At 36.4% G+C, this 24,218-nt stretch overlaps 2 protein-coding genes and 2 long non-coding RNA genes across 4 annotated transcripts; 1 reads left to right on the top strand and 3 right to left on the bottom strand.

The window, feature by feature from the left end:
- Window positions 1-2,793: 2,793 nt before the first annotated feature.
- On the bottom strand, window positions 2,794-14,076 carry FUS12 (proteasome family protein). Its single transcript, XM_039045412.2, has 12 exons — window positions 13,858-14,076; window positions 13,348-13,440; window positions 13,173-13,251; window positions 6,581-6,821; window positions 6,424-6,498; window positions 6,172-6,306; window positions 4,763-4,950; window positions 4,091-4,159; window positions 3,934-4,024; window positions 3,696-3,830; window positions 3,158-3,270; window positions 2,794-3,070 (listed from the first exon to the last, which is right to left on the bottom strand). Exons 1-12 carry the CDS (start codon window positions 13,865-13,867, stop codon window positions 2,980-2,982), a joined length of 1,320 nt encoding a protein of 439 aa, XP_038901340.1. The 5' UTR covers window positions 13,868-14,076; the 3' UTR covers window positions 2,794-2,979.
- Window positions 13,211-18,772, top strand: LOC150033092 (uncharacterized). Its single transcript, XR_016523807.1, has 3 exons — window positions 13,211-13,343; window positions 18,498-18,551; window positions 18,636-18,772. It is a non-coding gene; the product is annotated as an uncharacterized LOC150033092 (long non-coding RNA).
- Window positions 18,773-21,800: 3,028 nt separating this feature from the next.
- LOC150033091 (uncharacterized) lies at window positions 21,801-23,462 on the bottom strand. Its single transcript, XR_016524081.1, has 4 exons — window positions 23,085-23,462; window positions 22,932-22,995; window positions 22,647-22,709; window positions 21,801-22,092 (listed from the first exon to the last, which is right to left on the bottom strand). It is a non-coding gene; the product is annotated as an uncharacterized LOC150033091 (long non-coding RNA).
- Window positions 23,463-23,735: 273 nt separating this feature from the next.
- On the bottom strand, window positions 23,736-24,218 carry LOC150033090 (uncharacterized). Its single transcript, XM_090306276.1, has one exon. The coding sequence runs from the start codon at window positions 24,216-24,218 to the stop codon at window positions 23,736-23,738; it is 483 nt and encodes a 160-aa protein (XP_090162402.1).

Raw genomic sequence — 24,218 nt, 5'->3', positions numbered from 1 at the left:
TCTCTTTTCATTTGAATGTTTCACAAATTTTAGACTATAGAGAGCCTAGAGAGAATTTTTCCAACAATCCGAAGACTCTTACAATCCTAAAGACTGAACTATTCCTTGAAGCTCAAGTCGTTTGAAAATATGAACGTTCTTTCATGACTTCAACTTCAAGAATATCACACATTCCGCTTCTTCAAATCAAGTGTACACATTCAACTGAGAGAGAATTAGAGGATCAAGTATCAAAGATCGACGCATCAAATCAATATAAACACAAGTTCAACTACACGAAACATGTTTATCCGAAAATCTCATGTATACAAACTTCATCTTACTTTTTTAATCCATTTTTTATAATTATCGAGGAATTCAATCTCAGAACTCCAACTTATTAACTCAAATTTAACTCTACCCTATGTGCCTCACGTCCCATAAATAATGATTGAATTCATTCAATTTATAATGCATTCATTCAATTTATACTTATTATATCTTTTTTAACATCTACACAACTCGACTTGTTTAGACTTATACCCTTGTCACTCGAGAGGTTGCCTCCCAACTCTTTCTCGTTGGTTATTAAAATAAATAAAAGGTTTTTTTTTTATTTAAAAAAAAAAAAACTTTTCTTACACCTCATGGTACAAAAGACGAAGATCTTCAAGCATGCATCCAATCTCTCCACTGTAAAGCACAGCCACTCCACATGCAAATCATTTTTTTTTTTTTTTTGTAATCCCCTTTTTGTTTATTTTGTTTATTTATTTATTTTATGTTTAAAAACACTACATCGTCTCTTAGAGAATGTACTTTTTATCAAATCTTTCAAACTTTCTTTTGGCATTATTGAACGTGCATGTTTTCTGACTATATTCTCTCTGGCAAAGTAAACAGTCTTGGTATTCTTCTTGTACCACAAATTGTCTTCTTTTTTTTTTTTGTATTTAAAAATGTTTTGGAGTAACAAACTTACTTGAGTCCTGTCAATTTCGTTTTGATCTCTTTCTTGCAAGAAGTTATGTCCCACTCTTTTCAAATGGGAATGATATAAAGAAAAACTAAGGAAGACAATAGAATGCAAAAGCTAAACAAATTGATGTGACCCCTACCCACCAATTTCCTTTAATTATACAAAGTTCGAGTTATTATTGAGTAACTAAGTTACATGATAGAAAAAACTAACATTTGTTTGAGATTTTTAAATATATGTAAATTTGAGGGATGACATTGACATTGGTATGGTAGCTTGTTTTAAATAAGTTAATCTACTCAAGCCATTCTTTCCAATAAAAGTAACATTGTCCACTAATGATGAAATAGGCATAAGGTTAATTAATGTACGTAAACTAAAGTATATTTTTAAAAAAATTACAAGATCAAAGTTGATGTAAGTGACAAAATAACGGTGAAAAGAATAATATATAAGATTGGCAAAAAAGGATAAACAAATTGAGAATCAAGAGGTGGAGAAAAAGACCCGTGTTCCCAGCAAACATGTGGTGACAAACAACTGATTACCTTATTTATACATTTTAGGTAGGTAGTCATTTAATTTTTATCCTACCATTTTTAATTCACAGTTAATTTGTTATATCGCATTCAAACATTTCGATGGTATTATGTCTTCGACATGTTCTTCATTGCAGAAGCCACCAAGTCCTAAATATAGAAATTTACGTAAACTGTACAATCCAACTCCAGGAGAGGAGGAAAAAAGGAAAACGAAAAAACCCTTGTATAATTATCTTTTTCAATTTTCGTTCCACAAAAATCTTGTATAGCACAGGCCAAGTTCAAGACTAAAATCAATGAAAAGCTAAAACGGCAAAATTTCTAAAAATTAAATAAAAACCAAAAAAATCATTACCTTGAGTAAAGTTTGAACTTAGGTTATGCTTACACCAAAGAATAAATGATATGTATCTAAAAAGCGGACTCCAATATATTTCATTTGTTATTTTTTATATTGTATTCCATACTTTGTAACATGGAGCTCATTGTCCAATTTGTAATTAAAAAAACACAAACTAATTGATGAACAAAAAGTTATCAATATATTTATGTTTCAAAATTACATTATTCTTATCATTAATGTATCATTATAGTATAAAAAGTATGAATCTTTCACATTTACTGTTACAATTAAGGATCAAACAGTAACCAACAATAGGAAATATGGTAGATTCATAATTCTAAATAAACATGATAAAAAATAATCTAATTACATTTACAATTCTAGCCTATTATGTATGGTCTAGGAATGAAATTCCATTACAATTACTTAAATGTGACCTTAAAATCAACCACACATCCATAGCCTCCGTCATTCCCTGTATAATAAATGCAATAATAATAAACGAAGATTTGAAGCTATTTGATTTGGTCAAATTGAACCGCCCAACACATGTGGCCACAATTCTGCACTAGCAGGAATGGTTGACAAAGTAAACACCTCAGTAAGAAAATGACAAAACCTTCTTTCGGTTCCCCCCCCCCCCCCCCCCCCCCCCCCTCAAGCATGTGCGCAATGGATGCAAGAGAATCACCGAGGCATTGCTTTATTTGTCTTTTTTTTTTCCAAGTCTTGCAAGAATTTGAGGCTCCTAGTTATGGTCCAAAGCGCACACCTATTGTTCAAGAAGCCCTCAAATACCATCTCAAATCAAGTTGTTTATCCCTCAAGAACATTTCTAATTCTATTACACTTCCACCGTCCTTATTATCATTACATCTAGGCGTGGGCAATTCTTGAATTTCGAGAGAACGTAGATCTAATTTTCTATACATGAGTTTACCTGGAAGATGTTCGATGATAATGTGTGGCTCTTTCTAGGTGATAGCGCTTCCAAAGAACAGTGGCGTTACAGTGTCATTCGCATTGTGCTTTAAACAGACAAGGCGTAGAATTTAACACAAAAAAATAGACTCGGGAGGTTCCTCAACACTCCTTGTAGATGTAAATGTAACAACAATTAGGTCATCCAATAAGACTCAATACACTCGGTTGCTGACAGTTTGGAAGAGGGATTTCAACTGGGTATTCCATTTATCTATGGCAGTATACTTCTTCATTCCCTTTGACCTGCAGGGGTTACCATTTACGCTTTATATTCCTCAAGTTGCTGTATAAGTTGGCAAAATGAGATTGAAATATCCAAAAAGAACATACCTGTCACCACGTTCCAAAAGCCGATTGACTTGATCAATGTGACCATCAATGCGATTATCCAGGATTAGTGAAACCAATAATTGCTCAACATCTTTCTCCGGCACATTGAGTTCCTGATAAGTACCAAAATTTTCCAATCACATTCTGCATTTCTTAATTCCTTTTTCTAATATTTTTCTATAAGAATAAAAAAAATGGATACATCTGAATTATTCGTAATAAAATATTAACAACAATTGGAAAGGTGTTCACTTTTCAGTTCATCCTATGGGATCTAGGCAATGGTAACAACCCCATTCAATGATTTCTTAAAAGGGACAAGTTAGAGGAAAAACAAAACTCGTAATCTGCTTCTTCTTCTCTTCTCCTTTTTTTTTTAAAAAAAAGAACTTTTTTCTAAACCCCACACACGAGACACTCTGCAAGTTGTGCAAGGGTTGATAAGTTTCAACCCCACACTGGATATATCAAGAAATTGTGCAAGTTGGCTTCAGAAAGGAATAGGAAAGACACACACACAAGCAACTAAAGCTGTCACCTTTGATATAAATGGAATCCTGATTCTTGTGTAAGGCTTGATAAGTTTGAGTAACACTTGGGTTCTGACATTCTTCAACAGATCTTCAATGTAATTTCGAATGAATGGATCATCCATTATTGTCCTTCTATTGCTCTGTAAAAAGAACAAATAAATCAAAAACCAGGATTTCGAAACTGGAGGGAGGAGGGGGTAGAGAGCTGAAAAATGCATACATATACTTCTCTCTCACAGTTACCTTGAGAATCTTCTCAAACTCCAGTATCTCATTCCTTTGGTATGCTGCAATAAGATTAGTCATTGCCAAAATCTCGGGGTCATTTTTATACCTGCAATCTAGATATCAGGGGGAGAACAAAGGAAACTTGAAGCAGAACTCAATAGTTGAAACTTACGGTTTTGCCTCTTGACCATCGAATGGATTGACTTCAGATTCCATCAGCATATTAGCCAAAACTAGATATCTGTTTTGTTTTGATTTTTGTTTTTTTTTTTTTGGGGGGGGGGGGGGAGCTGAAATTGATTACTTGAATGAAATGGATGCCAGAGACAGAGCATGACACTAAAAGAGAACAAGAAAAAACCTTCCACAATACTATGCGTTAGTTTGTTTAAATGCAACAGAAACTTAACCACCTGAGCACGAGGACTAGAAGATCCCGTAAACTTCTAATGATAACCATAGGCGGTGGAACTCTGACACTAAAAGTAGCCCCTTGCCAAATATTGTTAATGGGGAGTTCAAATTTTTGGTAGCTGCAAGTTGCTGTATCTATGTAGTTTTCATCTCATTAACAAAAAACTTGGTTTCTTTCCGGAAAAAGTTCATCGCAAGCTGTAAATTGTATTGACTGTGCGTTTGTATTAGTCATGAGTTTGTTAGATTGCTTAGTTGTTTGAGTTGTACATGAGATGGTTAAAAACCAGTGGTTATTTATGTGCCTAGTTCTCATGTCTTTGATGCCAGTGTTCAATATACAAATTCTACAAAATTCAGTTTTGATATAATTATAGATCCTGGCAGTAACAAAGAGCAAGGACAATAAGAAAATGGAAAGAGAGCATACTTCAAGCACTGGATACGCCTTTGGTTCCCAGCTTCATCATAGTTCTTAAAAGCCTCAAAGAAATCAGTCGCTGCTTCTGGCCATTGACGTTCTGCCATGTGCATCTTTCCTCCACACTCCCGAATTATTCCCATAATTCGTGGATGGGGTATGGCTGACTTGATTGCAAGAGCTTTCTGGTATAATTGCTGCATCATAATAACCAGCAAACGCAAGGGGAAAGTATTCAAGATCAAAATAACAATTATATACTGCCAAAGAAGAGCTTGTTAGGGAGTTCAACTGATCATCAGATAGAGACAGAGAGATACCAAGACAAACCGGGCAAAAGAATATACAGAGCCAACACTACAATTGCTAACCCATAACTCTTAAAGCCTCCATTCAACAAATTATAATTTTGAAAAACATCTCAAGGTTCAAACATCTGTTTTTATCAATGAGCCATATGAACAAACCAGTTTTTATGCTTCTCTTTGGGTGTTCGTTTCCAAAGAAATTTGTAATTGTCCTTTACGCATTTTCCTTTCGGACTGGAGTCTTTTCTTGTATAGCTAATTTTAATTTCTGGGTCGCTCCTCTTGTTCGGCTGTTGCTTTGTAGATTTTTGTCCAACAAAACTAGCCAAGGGATGGATTTGATTGCCAAACTAGCCTGGCGCTTCAAGGGACAGAACACCTACACCAAAAGACACTCACTCTGGAGAACAAGGAACCACCCAGCCAAACAAAGGGTCAGAAAATAGTAGAACTCAGATCCATCTATTAGCATCATCGTGGTGTTCAGGGAAAATATTATAGAGTTTGTTTGAGAGGTCAACCCATTATTGAATCTCTCCATCCAGGAGATGTCTCCTCCTGTGGATGTTCCAGCACTACGTTGGGAGATTATAATACAGACTGACAAAATTCAGACCATGAATCTTAATGGTTTTCCTTCTCCCCACTAGTGTTGTTTGTGCAAGAAAAGAGAAGAAACTGCTGAACCCTTGGGTTCCCCTTCGTTTCCATTTCCCCCTCTTCCCTTGGGCTTGGAACAAGCTGCTTAAAATTCCTTTCTTATGTTTGTGGCTCTAAGAAGATCTTTCAAGGGGTTCCTCTCCTCAGTTTTATATCACACCACATTAAGAAGAAAATTTAAGTTATCTGGATAAAGGCTACTATTAGACCAATTTTGGGGTGGGGTGGGGGAGGAGAGTTTGGCTTCAAACAAATAGGACTTTTAGAGTAGTGGAAAGTGAGGTTAACCGTGTGCGGATGCTCAGTCTATATTTCCTCTTATTGGAAATCTATCAATAATTTTGATGTAATTACACAGAGCTAGCACTAGAAAAAAGGTGCATCTGACATATAATACACAATATCATGCTACTCAGAATGGAATGGACGAGATTGCTACAGGATCATTACCTTGAGCTTTTTGTTATTTTTAGTCTCAGTATACATTTGAATCTCAATTGCATACACTTCCAAAAGTTGACTTCCTTTCTTTTGATCATCAGTACCATCTTCTCTTTGACAGGACTTATGGAGTTCCTTCAAAATCTGAGGTCAAATTGAATTTGATTGATCATATAACATGCAAAAAAAATATAAAACACTCTTCTTCTTTCTTTTCTTTTTTTTTTTTTTAGGAAAAAAAGGAAAGAAAAAGAAAGTCACCTTAATCATTCGACCATATTCACCAATATCAAACCAAATCTTGCAGAGCTTTAAATTGGTTTTGAACCAAAGCCTCTACACCACAGGAGAGCAACAGAACATAAGGCATCGTGATTAGAGAATGCACGAAAGGGTAAAAGCAGAATCATTTTCTTACCTCATTTTTTGCCTCTTCAAGGGCTTTCAAAGTGGTTTGATAAAATTCTTGCAAGAGGCCAAAGCTCTGACTTGCTGATCCAGATACAAAATCCATGATATTGTTTATACATTTTTCACTATAATTACGGGTCACTGCTGATTTTATGTAGGTAAGCATCACTCGATATGAATCCATCATTTCTTTATACCTCCCCAGTCTATAATAAAGCTTGACAGTTTGCTTGAGAGCCTTGAAGCCCCTAGCGAACCCAAAACAGAAAACGGGGAGGGGGAAAAAGTCACAACGCCAGAGGTAGAACTGAGATACAATTCTAGGTAGAATAGAGAGAGAGACAGTAATTTCACAGAAGTATCATCAAATATAAAATATTGAGGCTTTCAAACGAAAATTTCAAAGAGCAACTAATGAGCTCTGGTCGAGTGACGATAAAATCTAAAGGGCCATATTATTTACCATTTTCTTTTTTTTTTTGGATAAGAAAACAATTTCATTGATTAATGAAATCCATGGGTATCCATTGGTACACAAGGACCCCAATCATTGGGTGTACAAAAAGACCCTTTCTAAGGGAGTGCAAAAGGTATTTCCAATTTGCAACAAGGAAAGAAAAATTGTGATTGTGTATAGCCGGTAAATCTTTGCACAAAAAAATTTGTGTATGATAGTATCAATAATGCCCTTTGTTGTCTTAGCCTTGTCTTGGAAAATTCTAGCATTTCTTTCATCCCAAATCTTCCACAAAACAGCACAAATGATGCTTAACCAGTGGCGTTCTTTGTCAGTTTTGAAAGGAGTCCAGCCGATTAGTAGGTGAAACCAACTTTGCAAATCATTTGGAAGGACCACAGACTAGTTGAAAGCAGAAAAGACTTCCATCCATATCCCTCTAAAGAAAGGGCAATCAAAGAAAACATGTGGGGCATCTTCATTGTTCATTTGACAAAGGCAGCACCATGAGGGAGATAGGTGGATCCAAGGGCATCGTTTTTGTAATCTGTCCATAGTGTTTAGACAAGAGTTAGTGATTTCCCATAGGAGGAATTTAACTCTCTTTGGGCAGGGACAGCTCCACAATTTCCTGAAAAGGCCAGTTGAAGGTGAGAGTGGGTTGGATATGAGGGAAGAGTATAAAGACTTTGTATTGAAACTAGTGTGGCTAAGATGAGTAAGAGCAGCCCATTCTGCAATCTCATCTTCTTTAAGGTTTCTTCTAAAGTTTAAGGACCAAGAACAATTTGTAGCATTCCAAGCCTCCTTAATAGAAATATTTTTTGAGGTAGATAGCCGATAGAGCCTAGGAAAGGTCTGTTTTAGGGCAGAACCAGCAAGCCAACAGTCTGTCCAAAACACTGTAGAGGAACCATCACCAATCTCACACTGTAGATTCCCATAAATAAGGTCCATTTGATGCAGGATGTGTTTCCAAAGGCTTCTGGTTGATAAGCTTTTGTGTTCGGCAACCTTGAGATCAAAATGGTGTGATCCATATTTGGCTTTGATTAAGATCCTCCAAAGGGCGTTTTTCTCCAAATGAAAACGCCAAATTCATTTGGCAAGGAGGGCTTTGTTTTGTTGTTTAATATCAGTGATCCCAATTCCCTTCATCCAAAGATTTCTTCAATTTGTCCCATTTTAATAAATGAGATAGTTTGCTATCCCTGTGACCCGACCAAAGAAAGTTTCTAAAACATCTGTCAGTGGCATCAATAATTTTCCCAGGGGCATGGTAGAGGGATAAATAGTAGGCAGGTCGATTAGATAAGGTTGCTTTCAGAAGGGTCAGTCTACCTCCTTTTGAAAGTAAGTTGTGTTGCCAAGAGTGAAGTCTCTTGTCAATTTTGTCAAAAATTGGCTGCCAAAAGGTAATTGTTGTTGGTTTTCCATAAAGGGGCAGACCTAAATATGTGGTATGCCATATCCCAACCTTACAATCATATGTTGGAAATTTTACCCAGGGTGATAATAGGTCACCTTGTCTAAGGCCCCTAGTTGCTTTAAATTTCCCCCAAGGTTTGCCATTTATAATGATGGAGAAATTTTTGGAAGATATGCAGCCTTTGATCCATTGTCTCCATCTTGTGCCAAAACCCTTTGCAATTAACAATTCATCAAGGAAATCCCAATCCACCTTATCGAAAGCTTTCCCAATGTCGAGCTTGATGGCCACCCCTTTAATTTTCTTTGCATGCCAATCTTCGATGATTTTGTTAGCAATTAATGAGACATCCAAAATTTGTCTACATTCCACAAAGGCTGATTGATGGACCGGGATGGTAGATGGAAGGATTTTTTTAGGCGGTTTGATAGAACCCAAGCAATAATATTGTAAAGGCCCGTAGTGAGGCTGATAGGTCGTTAATCTCCCACCTTCTTGGCATCAACTTTCTTGGGGATAAGGCAAATATAAGTTTCGTTCACGTTGGCATTGATGATTCCATTCTCAAAAAAATCCTGGAACACTCTAATTAAATCAGTTTTTAGAGTGTTCCATGATTTTTTTAAAGAATTCTGATATGAAACCATCAGGCCTCGGAGTTTTGTTAGTGCCTAGAGCCTTGATTGCTGTCCAAATCTCAAAATTCTGTAAAGGGGGCCTCAAAAAACTTGCTTGTCATGGCTAATAGGATCCCCTTCCAAAGGATAAGGAATAACTCGATTACCTGGTTTTCTGGTGAAGAGATTTCTGTAAAAAGAGATGAATTCAGCCTCTATATCAGTGTCTTTAAACAAACTTAAGCTCTGATCATTGAGAATTTCTGTAATACAGTTTTTTCTCTTTTTTGCAGCAGCAAATTTGTGATAAAAGGGTGTGTTTTCATCTCCATTGATCAGCCAATTTGTTTTGCACTTTTGCCTCTACTTTAATCCCTCATTTGCGTTTAGGGAGAGGATCTGATTTCTAATCAAATGTCTTCTATCAGCAAGATCACAAGTTATGGGACCATTTTCAGATTCCTGATCAATGGAGGCCAATTCCTTTTGTAGAGAAGCTCTCTGTGTTTCAACGATTCCAAAAGTGGATAAATTCCATGCTTTGATAGCCAACTTCAGACTCTTTAACTTTGGTTAAAGCCATGGCCAGGATGCCCAATTAATGGTGGCTGCTCTACCATGAATCAACAAAAGGGAGGAAGTCTTTGTGGTTTAACCACATTTTCAAATCTGAAAGGTGCAGGACCCCAATTTTGGTTGCCAAGGGCTAAAAGAAGGGGAAAATGGTCTAATGTTGGCCTGTCCAATCTTTTCATGGATGCTTCACTGAATTTTGATATAATAGAAGCAGAACAAAGGAAACGATCAATTCTTGTATGTGTGGGATACATGCTTAAATCAGAACAGGTATATCTCCCATTTGTGAGGTGGATATCAATGAGTTCCCGCTGCTCAATAAAGGAATTGAAGGCCAACATATCTCTATTAGGTCTGCAGCCATTGGAGTTTTCATGTGGCCAACGAATGAGGTTGAAATCTCCCCCAATGATCCTGTTAACCAGAAATTGTAACCATCAGCCAGATTGAAAAGGACAGTGAGGGAGTATGCACCTTTCGTAATTGAAGAGGCACTAAAGGATGGGGCGTTCCACATAATAATAATGCCTCCGGAAGAGCCATTTGCATCCATAGATGTTCATTCGATCCCTCTAGAGCTCCAAAGAGATTTAATAAAAACAAGGTCGATATTGTGGCTTTTGGTTTCTTGGAGAATAACAATTGTTGGGTTGTGCTTGGTGATTAGTCTTTTGATGGTGGCTCTTTTCTTCCATGATCTGAGACCTCTGACATTCCAAGAGAGAATTAACATTAAGATGATTGTGAGCCCTCCCTGTTCAAGGCCTTAGCCTTCTTTTCATAAGAAATGGAGCATTCCAAATTCTTGACTTCACGTAGGCCCCTACTTTGTTTTTCTGTAAGTTTGTTTCTATTCTTTCTTGTAGGTATGGACAGAATACAGAGACCACATTCTTCAAGCCAGGGCAGCAAGGTGTGACATAGGATTCATGGGCTCTGAGTTATAGTAAGGTGGAGGGGAAGAGAGAGTCTGGCCAATGTGAGTCTTTGTGGCTGGGGGATCCCAGGGCACTCTGAAGTGGGCTAGTGAGGTAGCAATCTGGATGAATGTGAGATGATAGTTGTGGAGTATTTGTTGCCAGCAATGAAAGTACACTGGTTATGGTTGATAGTAACATTTTTTGGTTTGATGTGTGGGATTTTGGACGGGGGTGGAAGAACGAGGTTTGGTTGGGAGGAGGATGAGGTGGGAATTGTTGAATGGTTTCCCATAAAAGGAGTAGGTTGTGGTCTGATAGGGTCCAAAGGAGTGGGGCTGTGGCCAAGGGTTGAAATGTGGAGCTCGGGATAGAGTTTGGAGGTGGCGGGGCCAGGGATGGGTTTAGAAGAGGTGATGGTGAAGGGCAGGTGGGCCCCAATTGGTTGGCCAAAAGGGGGTGAGAAGGGATTGTTGCTGAATGGCAATTGGAATTCCTCTGGTAGGTATTATTGACCAAGTTGTTTAAGCATATGGTTTTGTTTGGAAGCAAAGTCAGGTGGCATGGTTGAATTTGGCTGACAGCGAGGGTAGGTTGTGGTCTGATAGGGTCCAAAGGTGTGGGGGCTGAGGCCAAGGGTTGATTTGTGGGGCCCGAGATAGAGTTAGGAGGTGGTGGGGCCAGGGATGGGTTCAGAAGAGGTGATGGTGAAGGACAGGTGGGCCCCAAATGGTTGACCAAAAGGGGATGAGAGGGAATTGTTGCTGAAGGGTAATTGGGTTTCCTCTGGTAGGCATTATTGACCAATGGTTTTTTAAGCAGATGGTTTTGTTTGGAAGCAATGTCAGGTGCCAGGGCTGGATTTTGGCCGACAATGACAGACTGTTTTGATATGTCAACATTACTTTTGAGTCTTTGCTACCTCTGTTAAGTAAATTCTATCCCAACAGAGTACTTTTGCTGTGTAGGATCAACATCAACGGGGGAATTAGAAAATTTAACAATCTTTGCGCCCATTTTTGCCGGTAGTTTGGCCAGAGTGCCATGGATTCCAGCGATAACCCCTATATGGTAATCTGCAATAAAAAGCGGGTCAATCGTAACAGTTATGGCCGATGAGGACGTTGAGGGAAGCAAAATCTTTGCCGAGAGGAAACCATAGTGGTTTCTCTTGACTTTGAGATTGATCTCCATCAAATCCATTCTGTTGAGGGTCTTTTTTGCTACTTCCATCAGTCCTCCACAGGCTTCCCCAATGTACTGGAAAGTTTCTAAGGTTCATTTGTCAAAAGGGAGTCCTTTCACGTTTATCCATCATCCATAAGAGGGGACAACTTGTTCTTCGTGAAAAACATTTTGGCTCCAAGGGAGAAAAGGACTTTGTAAAAACCGATCTTTTGCCAACCATTGTATTTTCCAAGGATTTTTGTTTGTTCCATATCTTCACATCTCAAGATGGCCTTGTTGGGCTGAAATGATGAAAGAGATCCATAGGTTGTGATTTCCGCTTGTACGGCCTTTAATATTTTGAACCAATCATCACGAAAGTTTTTCCTTCTGATAACCACAATATTGTGGGTGAAGATAGGTGTCAAGGTCGGTGAGGATTGGGTTGGTAGAGAAGAGAGAATGGTGGTAGTTGGTTGGTTAGGTTTCTGGCCTCATTAATTTCTTCTCTTTGTTGTTTTTATTCTCTTGCATCTCTTGCTTCTCTTTGTTGTTCACATCAGCCGTATTAAAGAGGGCTTCCTTGTAGGTGGGTTGTTGGCCAAAATTATTGTTGGTGCTAGAGTCAGATCTAAAAGTGGTGAGGTCTGTGAAGAGTTTCCAGCCTTTGCGTTGTTCACCCGACAAAACAATGATGTGATTTCTCCCACCATTGTAGTCTAGTTTCACCAGTTCGATGGAGAAGCCTTTCTTGCTCGAGATTTTTTCTATCCAGATGACTTCATCATCAACTCTGATTTCCTCGAAGAATTTTTGGTTTAATGGGGCAATATGGAGGGTTCTTATGGTCTCTGTGATCCATCGGAGGGACAATAATGGAGAAGGACTTGTCTTTTGTTCTTTGTTATGCAGACTTTTGTGCCTCAAGAAGATGAGTCTATGTCGATCGGGAAAAGTTTCTTTTCAATGGAAATCACGCGGGTAGGTTGTGCCATGTTGATGAGATGGTTGGTTGTTAAGCAGGAGGAGCATGGCAGCAAGCATCTTAAGGTAGGTCATGGGTGGGTTTTGGGGAGGTGGAGGGAGAGAGGACGGAGAGAGCATTTTCGAGACTATCTTGGTCGTGATGTTAATTGTTTAATACGCCATATTATTTACTATGAAGAATCCCATACCACATAGGATCAAGATCAACGATAGAAATTATGTTTTCTTTGATCCAAAGCTTTCTATTTTCAGAGAGCATGTAAACTCGGTCATTGAGAAGATCAACTACAAATTCGTTTCAAAAATAAAGTTAAACTACCCTAACCACCCCATTACTTTAAGAACTTATAGAACACAGCCTGTCACCGCAAATATCCAAAAACCAAAAAAAAAAAAATTGTGTCCAAGAATCTAGCAAGCAGAAACAAAGCATTCACAACCACACTTACCACTCTGCCTTCTCGGGTTCCATGCGTACTACCTCAGCAAACCCTGCAAGAGCTCCTTCAGGGTCCGTTTCAACCAACCCTATTGATGAACAAGTTGGATCAAATGATGCTATTACAAACAGGAGAGGACAAGAAATAATGCAATTGCAAAGCTTCAAGACAACATTCCAGGTACCTTTAGAGTTGTAGTATTGATTTTCAATATCAACGTCCTGCTCTTCAGGTTCATCGTCCGAGTATTCGAAACCATAGTCCTCCATATCCGCATCTGCCCTTGCAGTTTAAGACATTAATGAATACGTAAACAAACTTAGTTCTTCCCCGGGTAGCGTTCATGAGAGAAGATACGAAAAAGAAACAACAGCAACCAAGTCGAATGACGATAAATCAAATTATAAGGAAATAAAAAAAGAACATGCGTCGCCCCCATCTGAGATGAAAGAAGCCGCCAGGTTTTCATGTGTAAGACAATAATTCAAACCATAAATGATGCAGAAATCTTCAATCAGTTAACTACACTCGCAGAGACTAATCAAATTAGAAAAAGAAAAACTAAATGCCAGGCAATGTAAACGCGTCGATCAGCAGGAAGTCGAACAACTTGCTAAAACCCTAAGCAGTGGAAGAATCCATTAAAGAAACAAAAGAAAGCAATGAAATAACGAAGAGAAGGAAGAAGAGAGACCGGAACCCATGATTGCGAAAGTGGATTGCAAAGTGGAAGGTGGAGGCGATCGGTGGGACGCAGCGGCGATCTACTGAATTCAGCCTCCTAGTGAGAAAACTGACACCACTTGGCCCCCTCTCCTTACAAAACTACCCCTTTCCACGCAAAAAATTAAAACTTCGGCTAATGGCACTTGTCTCCTTCAAAAGACGATAATACCCTCTCAACCAGAGTTCCATTGCTTCTATATCTCGCATGTTATATGTACGTAATTCTACCACTGAACTTACAAAATTAAGTCAAATTCCATATGATATTTTGACATTTTCTAAGTATGTTACCATAGTACCTTGATGTGTCATAGTTTAGTTTGTTGTGAAAAGGTTATACTTCCACCACAAACATACTTTGAACTCATACTAGCATGCCTTGGTATTTATATCTTCTAAGTATTGCTAAATTTTTCAATGTGGGACAAAAATCTTCCACTCCTTTAACTTTTGTTATGGGCCTAAACCCAAAAGTCACTTCCAACATTAAAGAAGGACAACAAGGATCTGTACTATATTATACTTGAATGTAACACCAAACGACCAGTGAAGATGAAAGATAGCTAATAATTTCAACCAATAGGCCTTGGCATATTTGCATATAAAGAATACGAGTTGAAGATCTGCTCCATGCAAAGGGGGCAGATTGTATGAGACAAATAGAGGTTGTTTGGGGCGCTGAATTGAGATAGGATGTCTGGAGTTCATATGTCTATGTTTGGGGTGCTAAGTTATTTAGTTTGAGTTTATATGTCTGTGTTTGAGGTGCATAGTTGAGTCCATATGTTTGGGTATCTGATGCAGTTTTTTGAACTCTAAATAATATACTTTTATGATTACTATTTTGTTTTGAAACTTTTTTATTTAATAATTCTACCCATCTTTGTTTGAATAAAATATGGGTTGCAATTTTTCTTTTAATTTTTATTACTTTTATTTCTTTCTTTTTTGGGCAATGAACAACAATTAACTAAAGCGAAATCAAAACTTTTGATTCGAGCTAATTTTTCTCCAGGAATTTCATGTCTTTTTATTTTTCTTTTTCCTCCTGTCATTGCTCTATATTTTTACTATGTCGTGAATTTTTCTAATTAATCCCCCATCATTGTTGCAACCAATAGAATGTCACCACATTTCTTCAACAATTTCACTTTCATTTCCTCTAAATTTGGAAGATTATCATAGAACAAATCTCTATTTTTCACTAATTCTTGCTGGAAAATGTTCGAGATTTTTTTTTTTCATTTTATGGGTTTTTTTGTTATATGTTACATGTTGTTTTTAACTATATTCATACTTTTTGTCTAAATATTATGTGAATTCATTACGTATAAATATTGCATTTAATGTAGATAAAATAATTTTTTTTTTTATATAATCAACAACCCTACAACATACTTTAATAGTTATTAGTAGTCGAAAGTGGTTATCGAAAATGATTTTTGTTGGAGTTTATAGTCAAAAGTGATTGTCGGAGCCTAAAGTTGGTCACATGAAGATGTATTGGAGTTGGTTGTCAAAGTTTGTCATCGGAGGTGGTTTTCGAATCTTGGAGTTGGTGGACGAAAGTGGTTGTCGAAGTTGATCATCAGAGTTTGTTGTCAGAGCCAATTGGTCGTTGGAGTTGGTAACGTAAAGGTGGTTGTCGAAAGCCAGAATTGGTTGTCGGAGTTGGTTGCCAGAGCTATCGCCAGAGGTGGTTGCCAAAGTTCGGATTTCATCATCGGAATTATCATGAATGGTGGTTGTTGGAGCCTGGAGTTAGTTCTTTGAATATAACAGTGGCAGATGGGTGGAGTCATTGAAAATATGGAAAGAATAGAGAGTTGAGTGGGTTGGTAAAATATACCAACTCAACTCCATCAACATTTAAAGTTGATGGATTAAACAATGAATTGGTATAATATACCAACTCAATTCAACTCATGTGGGTGAGCCGAACACCCCTATAATGAGATGGAAACTTCCTATGGAGAGTGGAAGATTAATTTAGCAACATAAAATTACAACCCAAATAAGGATGTTAACTTTCTTAGGGTTTTTAGTTTTCCACAATTTATAAAAAAAAAAAAAAAAAAAAAAAAAAAAAAAAAAAAAAAAAAAAATCACTTTATCAATTGCAAGGCTACCAAATGCTTAGATAAAGATTTAATCAAGTAAATTCCTAAAGGATCCAAGCTCCATGTATGACTATCTGAGAAGGGTTCTATCTTTTTTCCCAATAAAACTTGTAGCAGCTGCTCAAACTCCACAATTTCAACATATTTCAGTAGTTTTTTAAAATAAATAGCCAAAAATAAGCATCTCCATCCCAGTGATTAAATATTGAACCATTGAGAGATAATGCAATCTTGAAAAGTCGAAAAAAAGAGAACTAAGGAGGCAATTTTCAACCAAGGATGGTTCCAAAATTAAATTCTTTTACCATTACCCAATTTAAAAGTTGCCAAGGAATCAACTTGCATCCAAATTCTGGACCAATCCAATGATTTCTCAAGCTCAAACCATATGATTTTAAGCCCATAATGCCGAGACCACCATCCCTCCGTGACTTGGATGCCAAATCCCACCTCACAATGTGATTAAGCTTGCTGCCTTTATTTCCTTCCCAAAAGAAGGATCGCAAAATTCTCTCAATAATTGAAGCTATTTTTGCTAGCATAAGAGCGACATATAATAAATTGGTGTTGTGAATTTGAGGAGCACAATGGAAATATGAATGGTAATAAAATATAATATAATAATAAAATTAATTAATTAAATTAAAATAAATTAACAAAATAAGAAATTAGAAAATTCTCAAATTTCTCCACTTTCTCCAATTTGTATGGAATTTGCCCCTTGTATATCTTTTAAAACCTATCAAATGCCACTATTTATAGGCAATTTGGCAAGTAGGAAGTGGATTACATAGACACTAAGAATGATGAGTATTTACAAGACACATGGATAATACCTTTGGAAAATGAGGGTATGAGCATCTAATGAGCATCTATTTTCTATAATATTTATAATACTTCCCCTTTGATACCCATTATATTATATATAATATGTCTCGTTAAAACCTTACTAGGAAAAAACCCTAGTGAAGGAAAAAGAGTACATATTTCATATAATACATACTCCTAAAAAAATACAATATATTTGCCCCCATCACGAAAATATCACTTAGGATTTCTGAGTCGTCGTATTCCAATATTGTGCATCAATTTTTCAAAAGTTGCGATTGGTAATGCCTTTGTAAATAAGTCTGTCAGGTTGTCCTTTGAGCAAATTTGTTCTACAGTGATGTCGTCATTTTTTTTAAGATCATGAGTGTAGAAAAGATTCGGTAAAATATGTTTTATTCTATCTCCTTTAATATATCCTCCTTTGATTTGAGCTATACAAGCTCTGTTGTTTTCGTATAATATCATAGGGAGATTTTTATTAGAAGACAAGCCACACGTTTCACGAATGTGCTCAGCCATTGATCTTAGCCATACACATTCTCAACTAGTTTCGTGAATTGTAAGAATTTCAGCATGGTTTGAGGAAGTGGTCATTATGGTCTATTTCATTGATCGCCATGAAAAGCAGTTCCTCCATATGTGAACAAATAACATGTTTGAGATCTAGCTTTGTGTAGATCAGATAAATATCTAGAATTTTCATAACCAACTAGATCAAAATTTGATTTATTTGAATAAAACAAACTCATATCAATCGTTCCTCGGAGATAACAAAGTATACGCTTGATTTCATTCCAATGTCTTTTTGTTGGAATATCTAGTCTTGTATTATTAGCAAGATACATAAGTACACCAATTGCACTAAAATATGGTACTTCAGGACCAAGAAGTTCTTCATTATATTCTCGAGATCGAAATATATCTTTCTTTATATCCAATTAACGGACTTCCATTGGAATATTTAATGGATGTGCTTTGTTCATATAAAATATTTTCAAAACTTTTACTGTATAAATTGACTGATGAATAAATATTCCATCAGCTAAATGCTCAATTTGCAAACCAATGCAAAATTTTGTTTTTCCAAGTTCTTTCATCTCAAATTATTTCTTAAGATATTCTATTGCATTTGAAAGCTCTTCAGGAGTTCCAATTATATTCAAGTCATCAACATATACAGTTATAATAGCAAATCATGATTGTGACTTCTTTATAAAAACACATGGACATATTGGATTATTTTGATGTCCTTCTTTCAATAAATATCCACTCAGGCGATTGTACCACATTCGTCCTAATTGTTACAATCCATATAGTGATCTCTGTAACTTTATTGAATACCATCCTGAGAATTTGATGTATATGTTTCAGGTACCTTAAATCCTTATAGGATTCTCATATAAATATTATTATCAAGAATCCATGTAAATATGTTGTGACTACATCCATAAGATGCATATCCAGACTTTTATACACAGTCAAGCCAATTAAATATCTTAATGTAATTACATTCACCACCGGGGAATACGTCTCCTCAAAATCAATATTAGGTTTTTGTAAAAAACCTTGTGCAACTAGTCTTACGTTATATCTTGTGACCTCATTATTTTCATTTCTTTTTCTCACGAATACCCATTTCACTATTTGTATCCCACAGGTTTAACACCTTCTAGTGTACGAACTACTGGTCCAAAAACCTGACGTTTTGAAAGTGAGTTTAATTCTGTCTCTATTGCTTCTTTCCACTAAAGTTAATCTTTTCTATGTTGACATTCTTCAACAAATTTTGGTTCAGGTTCTTCATCTTCAGATATAATATCAAGAGCAACATCATACGCAAAAATCTTGTCAATAATTACATTAGTTCGATTCCATCTTTTCCTGACATGACATAGTTTATTGAAATCTCATTATTATTTTTAGGTATTTCACCTTTCTCACTAGTCATGTCGAGGATTTTTTCATGGGTATTTACATCCTCAACCAAGTATTTTTCACTATTCATTATTTTTCGTTTTCAAAGATTTTTATCTTTGGAACCCACTAGTCTACCACGCTTCTAGCGTATTCCAAACTCATTAATGATAACTTGTTGTGTTGGGATATCAATTTTTTATAGAATATTTGTAGTTGGTATATGTGATTTAGTTACTTTCTTTGCATCTATAAATGCATATGGTAATTGATTTGCTATATTTTGTAAATAAATTATTTTCTGAACTTCAAGTTCACAATGATTTGTATGAGGTTCTAAGTGAGACAATAACGATGCATTCCATGTAATTTATTTTACCAATTTCTTAATTCCTCCCCCTAATGTTTGAAAAATTGTCTCATTAAAATGACAATTAACAAATTGTGCAGTAAATACATTACCCGTTAGGGGTTCAAAATATTTAATAATTGATGGGGAATCATATTCATTATATATTCCTAACCTCCTTTGAGGATTCATTTTACTACGTTGTGGTGGAGTAATTGGATTATATACTGCACATCCAAAAATTCTCAGATGGGAAATATCTGGCTCATGAGATTAGCTAATTGTAATGGCGAGTACTTATGATAAGCTACTGGCCTAATGCGTACAAGTGATGCAACATGCAAAATAGCATGTCCCCATACAGATGAATGAAGCTTAGCTCTCATAAGTAATGGTCTTGCAATTAATTGCAAATGTTTTATAAATAATTCTGCTAAACCATTTTGTGTATGAACATGAGCTACAAGATGTTCAACACTTATCCCAATTGACATACAATAATTATCAAAAGCTTGGGATGTAAATTCACCAACATTATCAAGATGAATGGTCTTAATTGTATAATCAGAAAATTGTGCTATTAACTTAATTATTGGAGAAAGTAATCTTGCAAATTCAAGATTTCAACTTGATAATAAACACATATGTGACATCTACTGATGCATCCATTAATACCATCAAGTATTTAAATGGTCCACTTGATGGATTAATAGGTCCGCATATATCACCATGAATTCGTTATAAAAATACAGGTGATTCAGTCCCCACTTTAGATGGTGATGACCTAATTATCAATTTTTCTTTAGAGCAAGCATCACATGATAATTCATTAGATTGAAAAATCTCCTGACTCTTCAATGGATGTCCATTTGAATTCTCAATAATTCTCCTCATCATTATAGATCCTGGATAACCCAATCGGTCATGCTAAATTGTAAATATGTCTGAATTCATGAACTTCAAGTTCATTATTGCATATGTTTCAATTACTCGTATATGAGTATAATACAATCTAGAAGACAAAGCAAGCAACTCTTCTAATATACGTTTTTCATTTGAGACGGTGGATATGATATATAGATATTCCACATTATTCCTATTATCAGTCTCAATATATTAACCATTATAACGTATATATTTAAAACTTAGAAGATTTCTCTTTGATTGACTAGAGAACAATACATTGTCAATTGTAAATTTTGTTCCTCTAGGCAAAACAATATTTACTTTTCCAAAACCTTCGATTAAGTTTGAAGAACCTGATATTATATTTACTTTTGCTTTCAACATTGTCAATTTGGAAAAGTATTTTTTGTTTGTGAGTATTGTGTGTGTAGTTGCACTGTTTACCAGACATAAATCTTCTTTGCTCTTCTTTGAAACACCCAGCATATGAAAATAATCCATGTTTCTTCATTAAAAGAAGATAATTACAATAAAAAAAAACAACACTTAAAATATACAAAAGTTACTAAAAAAATATGAAGATAGATAAAAGAAAACAATAACATTAAGTCTAAATATTCTCAAAATCAAAGGAACACTTGATGTTCCATCAACTGTGCCAATCTTCTCTTCAGAAGATTCAAAGAAGTCCGCCACATCCAAAATTATCATGTTGGATGGGTCAAATATGTCATTATCCTGGTATGCAAAATTTGCTTCCACATTTTTATCTTCTTCCTTTAGGGAGGCTTGATAGAGGTCAACTAAGTATTTTGACGTACGACAGGTACGTGACCAATGCCCAGTCATTCCGCATCGGAAGCATTTATTTTCAATACTCTGTGAACTTTTATCTTATGAAGTTTTTCCTTTGTGATCATCATTTTACATAATTCTTTTGAAGTTTGAATGATTAGAGTGAACACCACAAAAATGATAATTATTTATTCCTCTACCACGTTCATGACTTGGCCCACGACCATGACCACGACCTCGACCTCGACTATTAACATCCACAACATTCACTTCAGGGAATGTTGTCGTTCCAATTGGTCGATTCATCTTTTTTTTATCAATAACTCGTTATTTTGTTCGGCCATGAGAAGACATGAAATTAATTCAGAATACTGTTTAAAACTTTTTTTCTCGATATTGCTGCTGCATGAGCATATTCGAGACATGAAATGTAAAAATGTCTTCTCTAACATATCAACATCAGTAATTTTCTCTTCACATAACAATAATTTTGAACTATTTTTAAATAATGTGGAGTTGTAATCACCTACTGATTTGAAATCTTGTAGCCTCAAGGACATCCACTCAAAATGAGCTTTAAGAAGAATAACTATTTTTTTATGATCGTGCCTCTCTTTCAAATTTTTCCACAAGATGCGGGGATCTTTATTGTAAGATACTCAAATTTCAATCCCTCGTGGAGATGAAGACGAAGGAAAATGATAACTTTTGCTTTGTCCTGACTGGATGTCGTATTTCCTTCTTTAATTGTTTCTCCCAAGTTCACAGCATCCAAGTGAATTTCGGCATCAAGTACCCATGACAAATAATTATTATAGTTAATATCAAGGGCGAAAAATTCTAATCTTGTGAGATTTGTCATGGCGGCACTATCACAAAATATTGTACTTATGTTAAAAATGTAATAGATATTGTGTAACGACCTTAATTTCTAGTATGTTTCTAAGACGCTACTCTATGCATGCATATGCCTGGTAATACATTTCTCGAAGGATATCAAAGTAAAAGAGATAAAAATTTTATTTCGTTAAATAAGGAAGAAAATTCCAAAAAGAAAAAAACAATTTACTGTTTGGGATACCCCTGACCCAACTTTAAAATAAATAATAATTAAATGAATCAATAAATGAAATTCAGGAATATTCATAGGTTTTTTTTTAAAAAAAAAAAACTCTTAACTCCTAACCTAGACACTAGTGCATGAAACCTAATAGCGGAAGCAATGACTCGTCCAGATGGCCAGGTCACGGATCTCTCTTGTCATTCGCTGGTCTATCTCTACCTTTACCTGAAAAACATGAAAGGAAAAGGGTAAGTACATAAGTATACTCAGTAAGCGACCCACTACTGGACCCACTCTGTTAGCCTTCCTATTGGGACACAAGTGCATAGTGGCATCGTAGGCGTAAACATAGGCATAGGCATAAGCATAAGGGGGCGAACCCGAAGGCATACTTTCATAAGTAGTGACCCCGGAGGACCCAATCATAAACATAAGTGGTGGTCCCAATGGGTCATCATATATAAGTATAAGGTGTGGGCCCGAAGGCTCACAACATGCGATGTGCGTAGCCTAATGGAAGTGTTAACAGTCACTGCAATCTCATACAGACATAAGCATACAACCAAAGTCATAAATCATGCTAAGATCACATAACAATTCACAATTTATCCATCCATCAAACACTGCTAGAACATATAATAGCAACATTCCATGACATCAACTTAAGCTTCCAAAATTTTCAACTAACCAATAGGCATATCAAGATATCTCACACTAACATAGGAACCAGTAGTAACACATGCTTGGGTGCGAAGGCGAACTGGTAGTAAATCACTTACCTCAGCGTTAGCTATTTAATTTCTCATTTTAGTTTTGAGAGACCCTAAATCAACCACTATAACCTGAACCAAAAAAACATCAATTGAACCCATTAGGCTTAAATCCATACTTAAAATTATCTTAAATTTCCTCAAGTCACCTACCCCAAAACGTAATGTGACCCCCAAAAACCACCAAATGCCAAAATAGACCTATCCTTAAGTGATATTAAATTCCAGGAATTAAAGACCCCAATTCCAACAACCAACACCATTACCAAAGGGCTTTTAAGGATTACTACTCACCAAAGCTCCTCTAAAGCAACCTTCAAGCACTGGACACCAAGCCCACGATTTCCATAACTCGAGTCTAACAACACAACACCAAGAATCAGGCTGATAATTTAATGGGCAACAACTAAACAATTGGGGACAGACACAAAATGTTCCAAATCTTACAGCAGAATTTGACAAAAATTAACCACGATCCGACGACAGACGGGGCTGTCTACGTCAAATCGGTGAATGAGTGCTTGGGCTAAGCTGGCGGAGCGGCAAGAATGCAGGGGCGAAGGACTGTGGAGCGGCGACAGGCGAACTCGACAAGAATGCGTGGCACTGGGCAGTGACTGGATGAACGAGTGGCTTTGGGTCGACTACGCCAGGCACTGAGCGTCGACCGGCTTCAGGTCAGCGCCGGTGAGGCTAACGCAGCGGTGCGACTAGGCATGGCACGGACGGAAAAGAAGAAGTCGAAGGAAAGAAAAAACAGAGGGGGTTTTGTCAGTGCTTCATGAGGAAGAATAAGGGATTTTTTTATTATTATTTTGCATGCTAAACGAGACAATCATTTACTTGTAACCCTAACCCCTTCCTTTTCCTATTAATAAACCCCTATTAAAACCCTATTAAAACCCTAACCCCTTCCTTTTCCTTAAAGAAATATATATATATATATATTGAACTAAACAATCATTTACTTGCCTAATCTTTGGCCTTGAATTAAAAAGAAAAACTCAATAATTTCATGAACTAATTTAAATTTACCTAGATTCCGGAATGTTACAATCTTCCCTTCTTAAGAAACTTTCGTCCTCGAAAGTTCTAGTCCTAGAAGAACTTTGGATACAGTGTTCTCATCTCATTCTCTCGCTTCCAAGTTGGCCCCTCAAACTGATGATTCTGCCACAGAACCTTCACTAGTGGCACCTCCATGTTGTACAAAATCTTCACTTCCCTTGCAATAATCTGCATAGGCTTCTCTTCATAACTTAAGTTTTGATTCAGCTGCAAGGGTTCAAAGTCCACCACATGAGACGGGTCCGTTACGTACTTCCTCAGCATGGAAACATGAAAGACCTTATGGACTGCAAAGAGAGAGGGTGGCAAGGCCAAACGATAAGCCACGAGGCCCACTCGTTCTAGGATCTCGAATGGCCTAACGAAGCGTGGACTTAACTTTCCCTTCCTTCCAAACCTTAGAACACCCTTCATAGGTGCTACTTTTAGGAACACTTTATTACCTACCTCAAACTCAAGCTTTTTACGTCTAACATTAGCGTAACTTTTCTGTCTACTCGGTGCTACTAGCAT

This window comes from Benincasa hispida, chromosome 10 (genome assembly GCF_027475165.1).
Source record: "Benincasa hispida cultivar pf3 chromosome 10, pf3_genome.v1.1, whole genome shotgun sequence".
NCBI classification, from domain to species: domain Eukaryota; kingdom Viridiplantae; phylum Streptophyta; class Magnoliopsida; order Cucurbitales; family Cucurbitaceae; genus Benincasa; species Benincasa hispida.
This window is presented reverse-complemented; position numbering and strand designations above follow the sequence as displayed.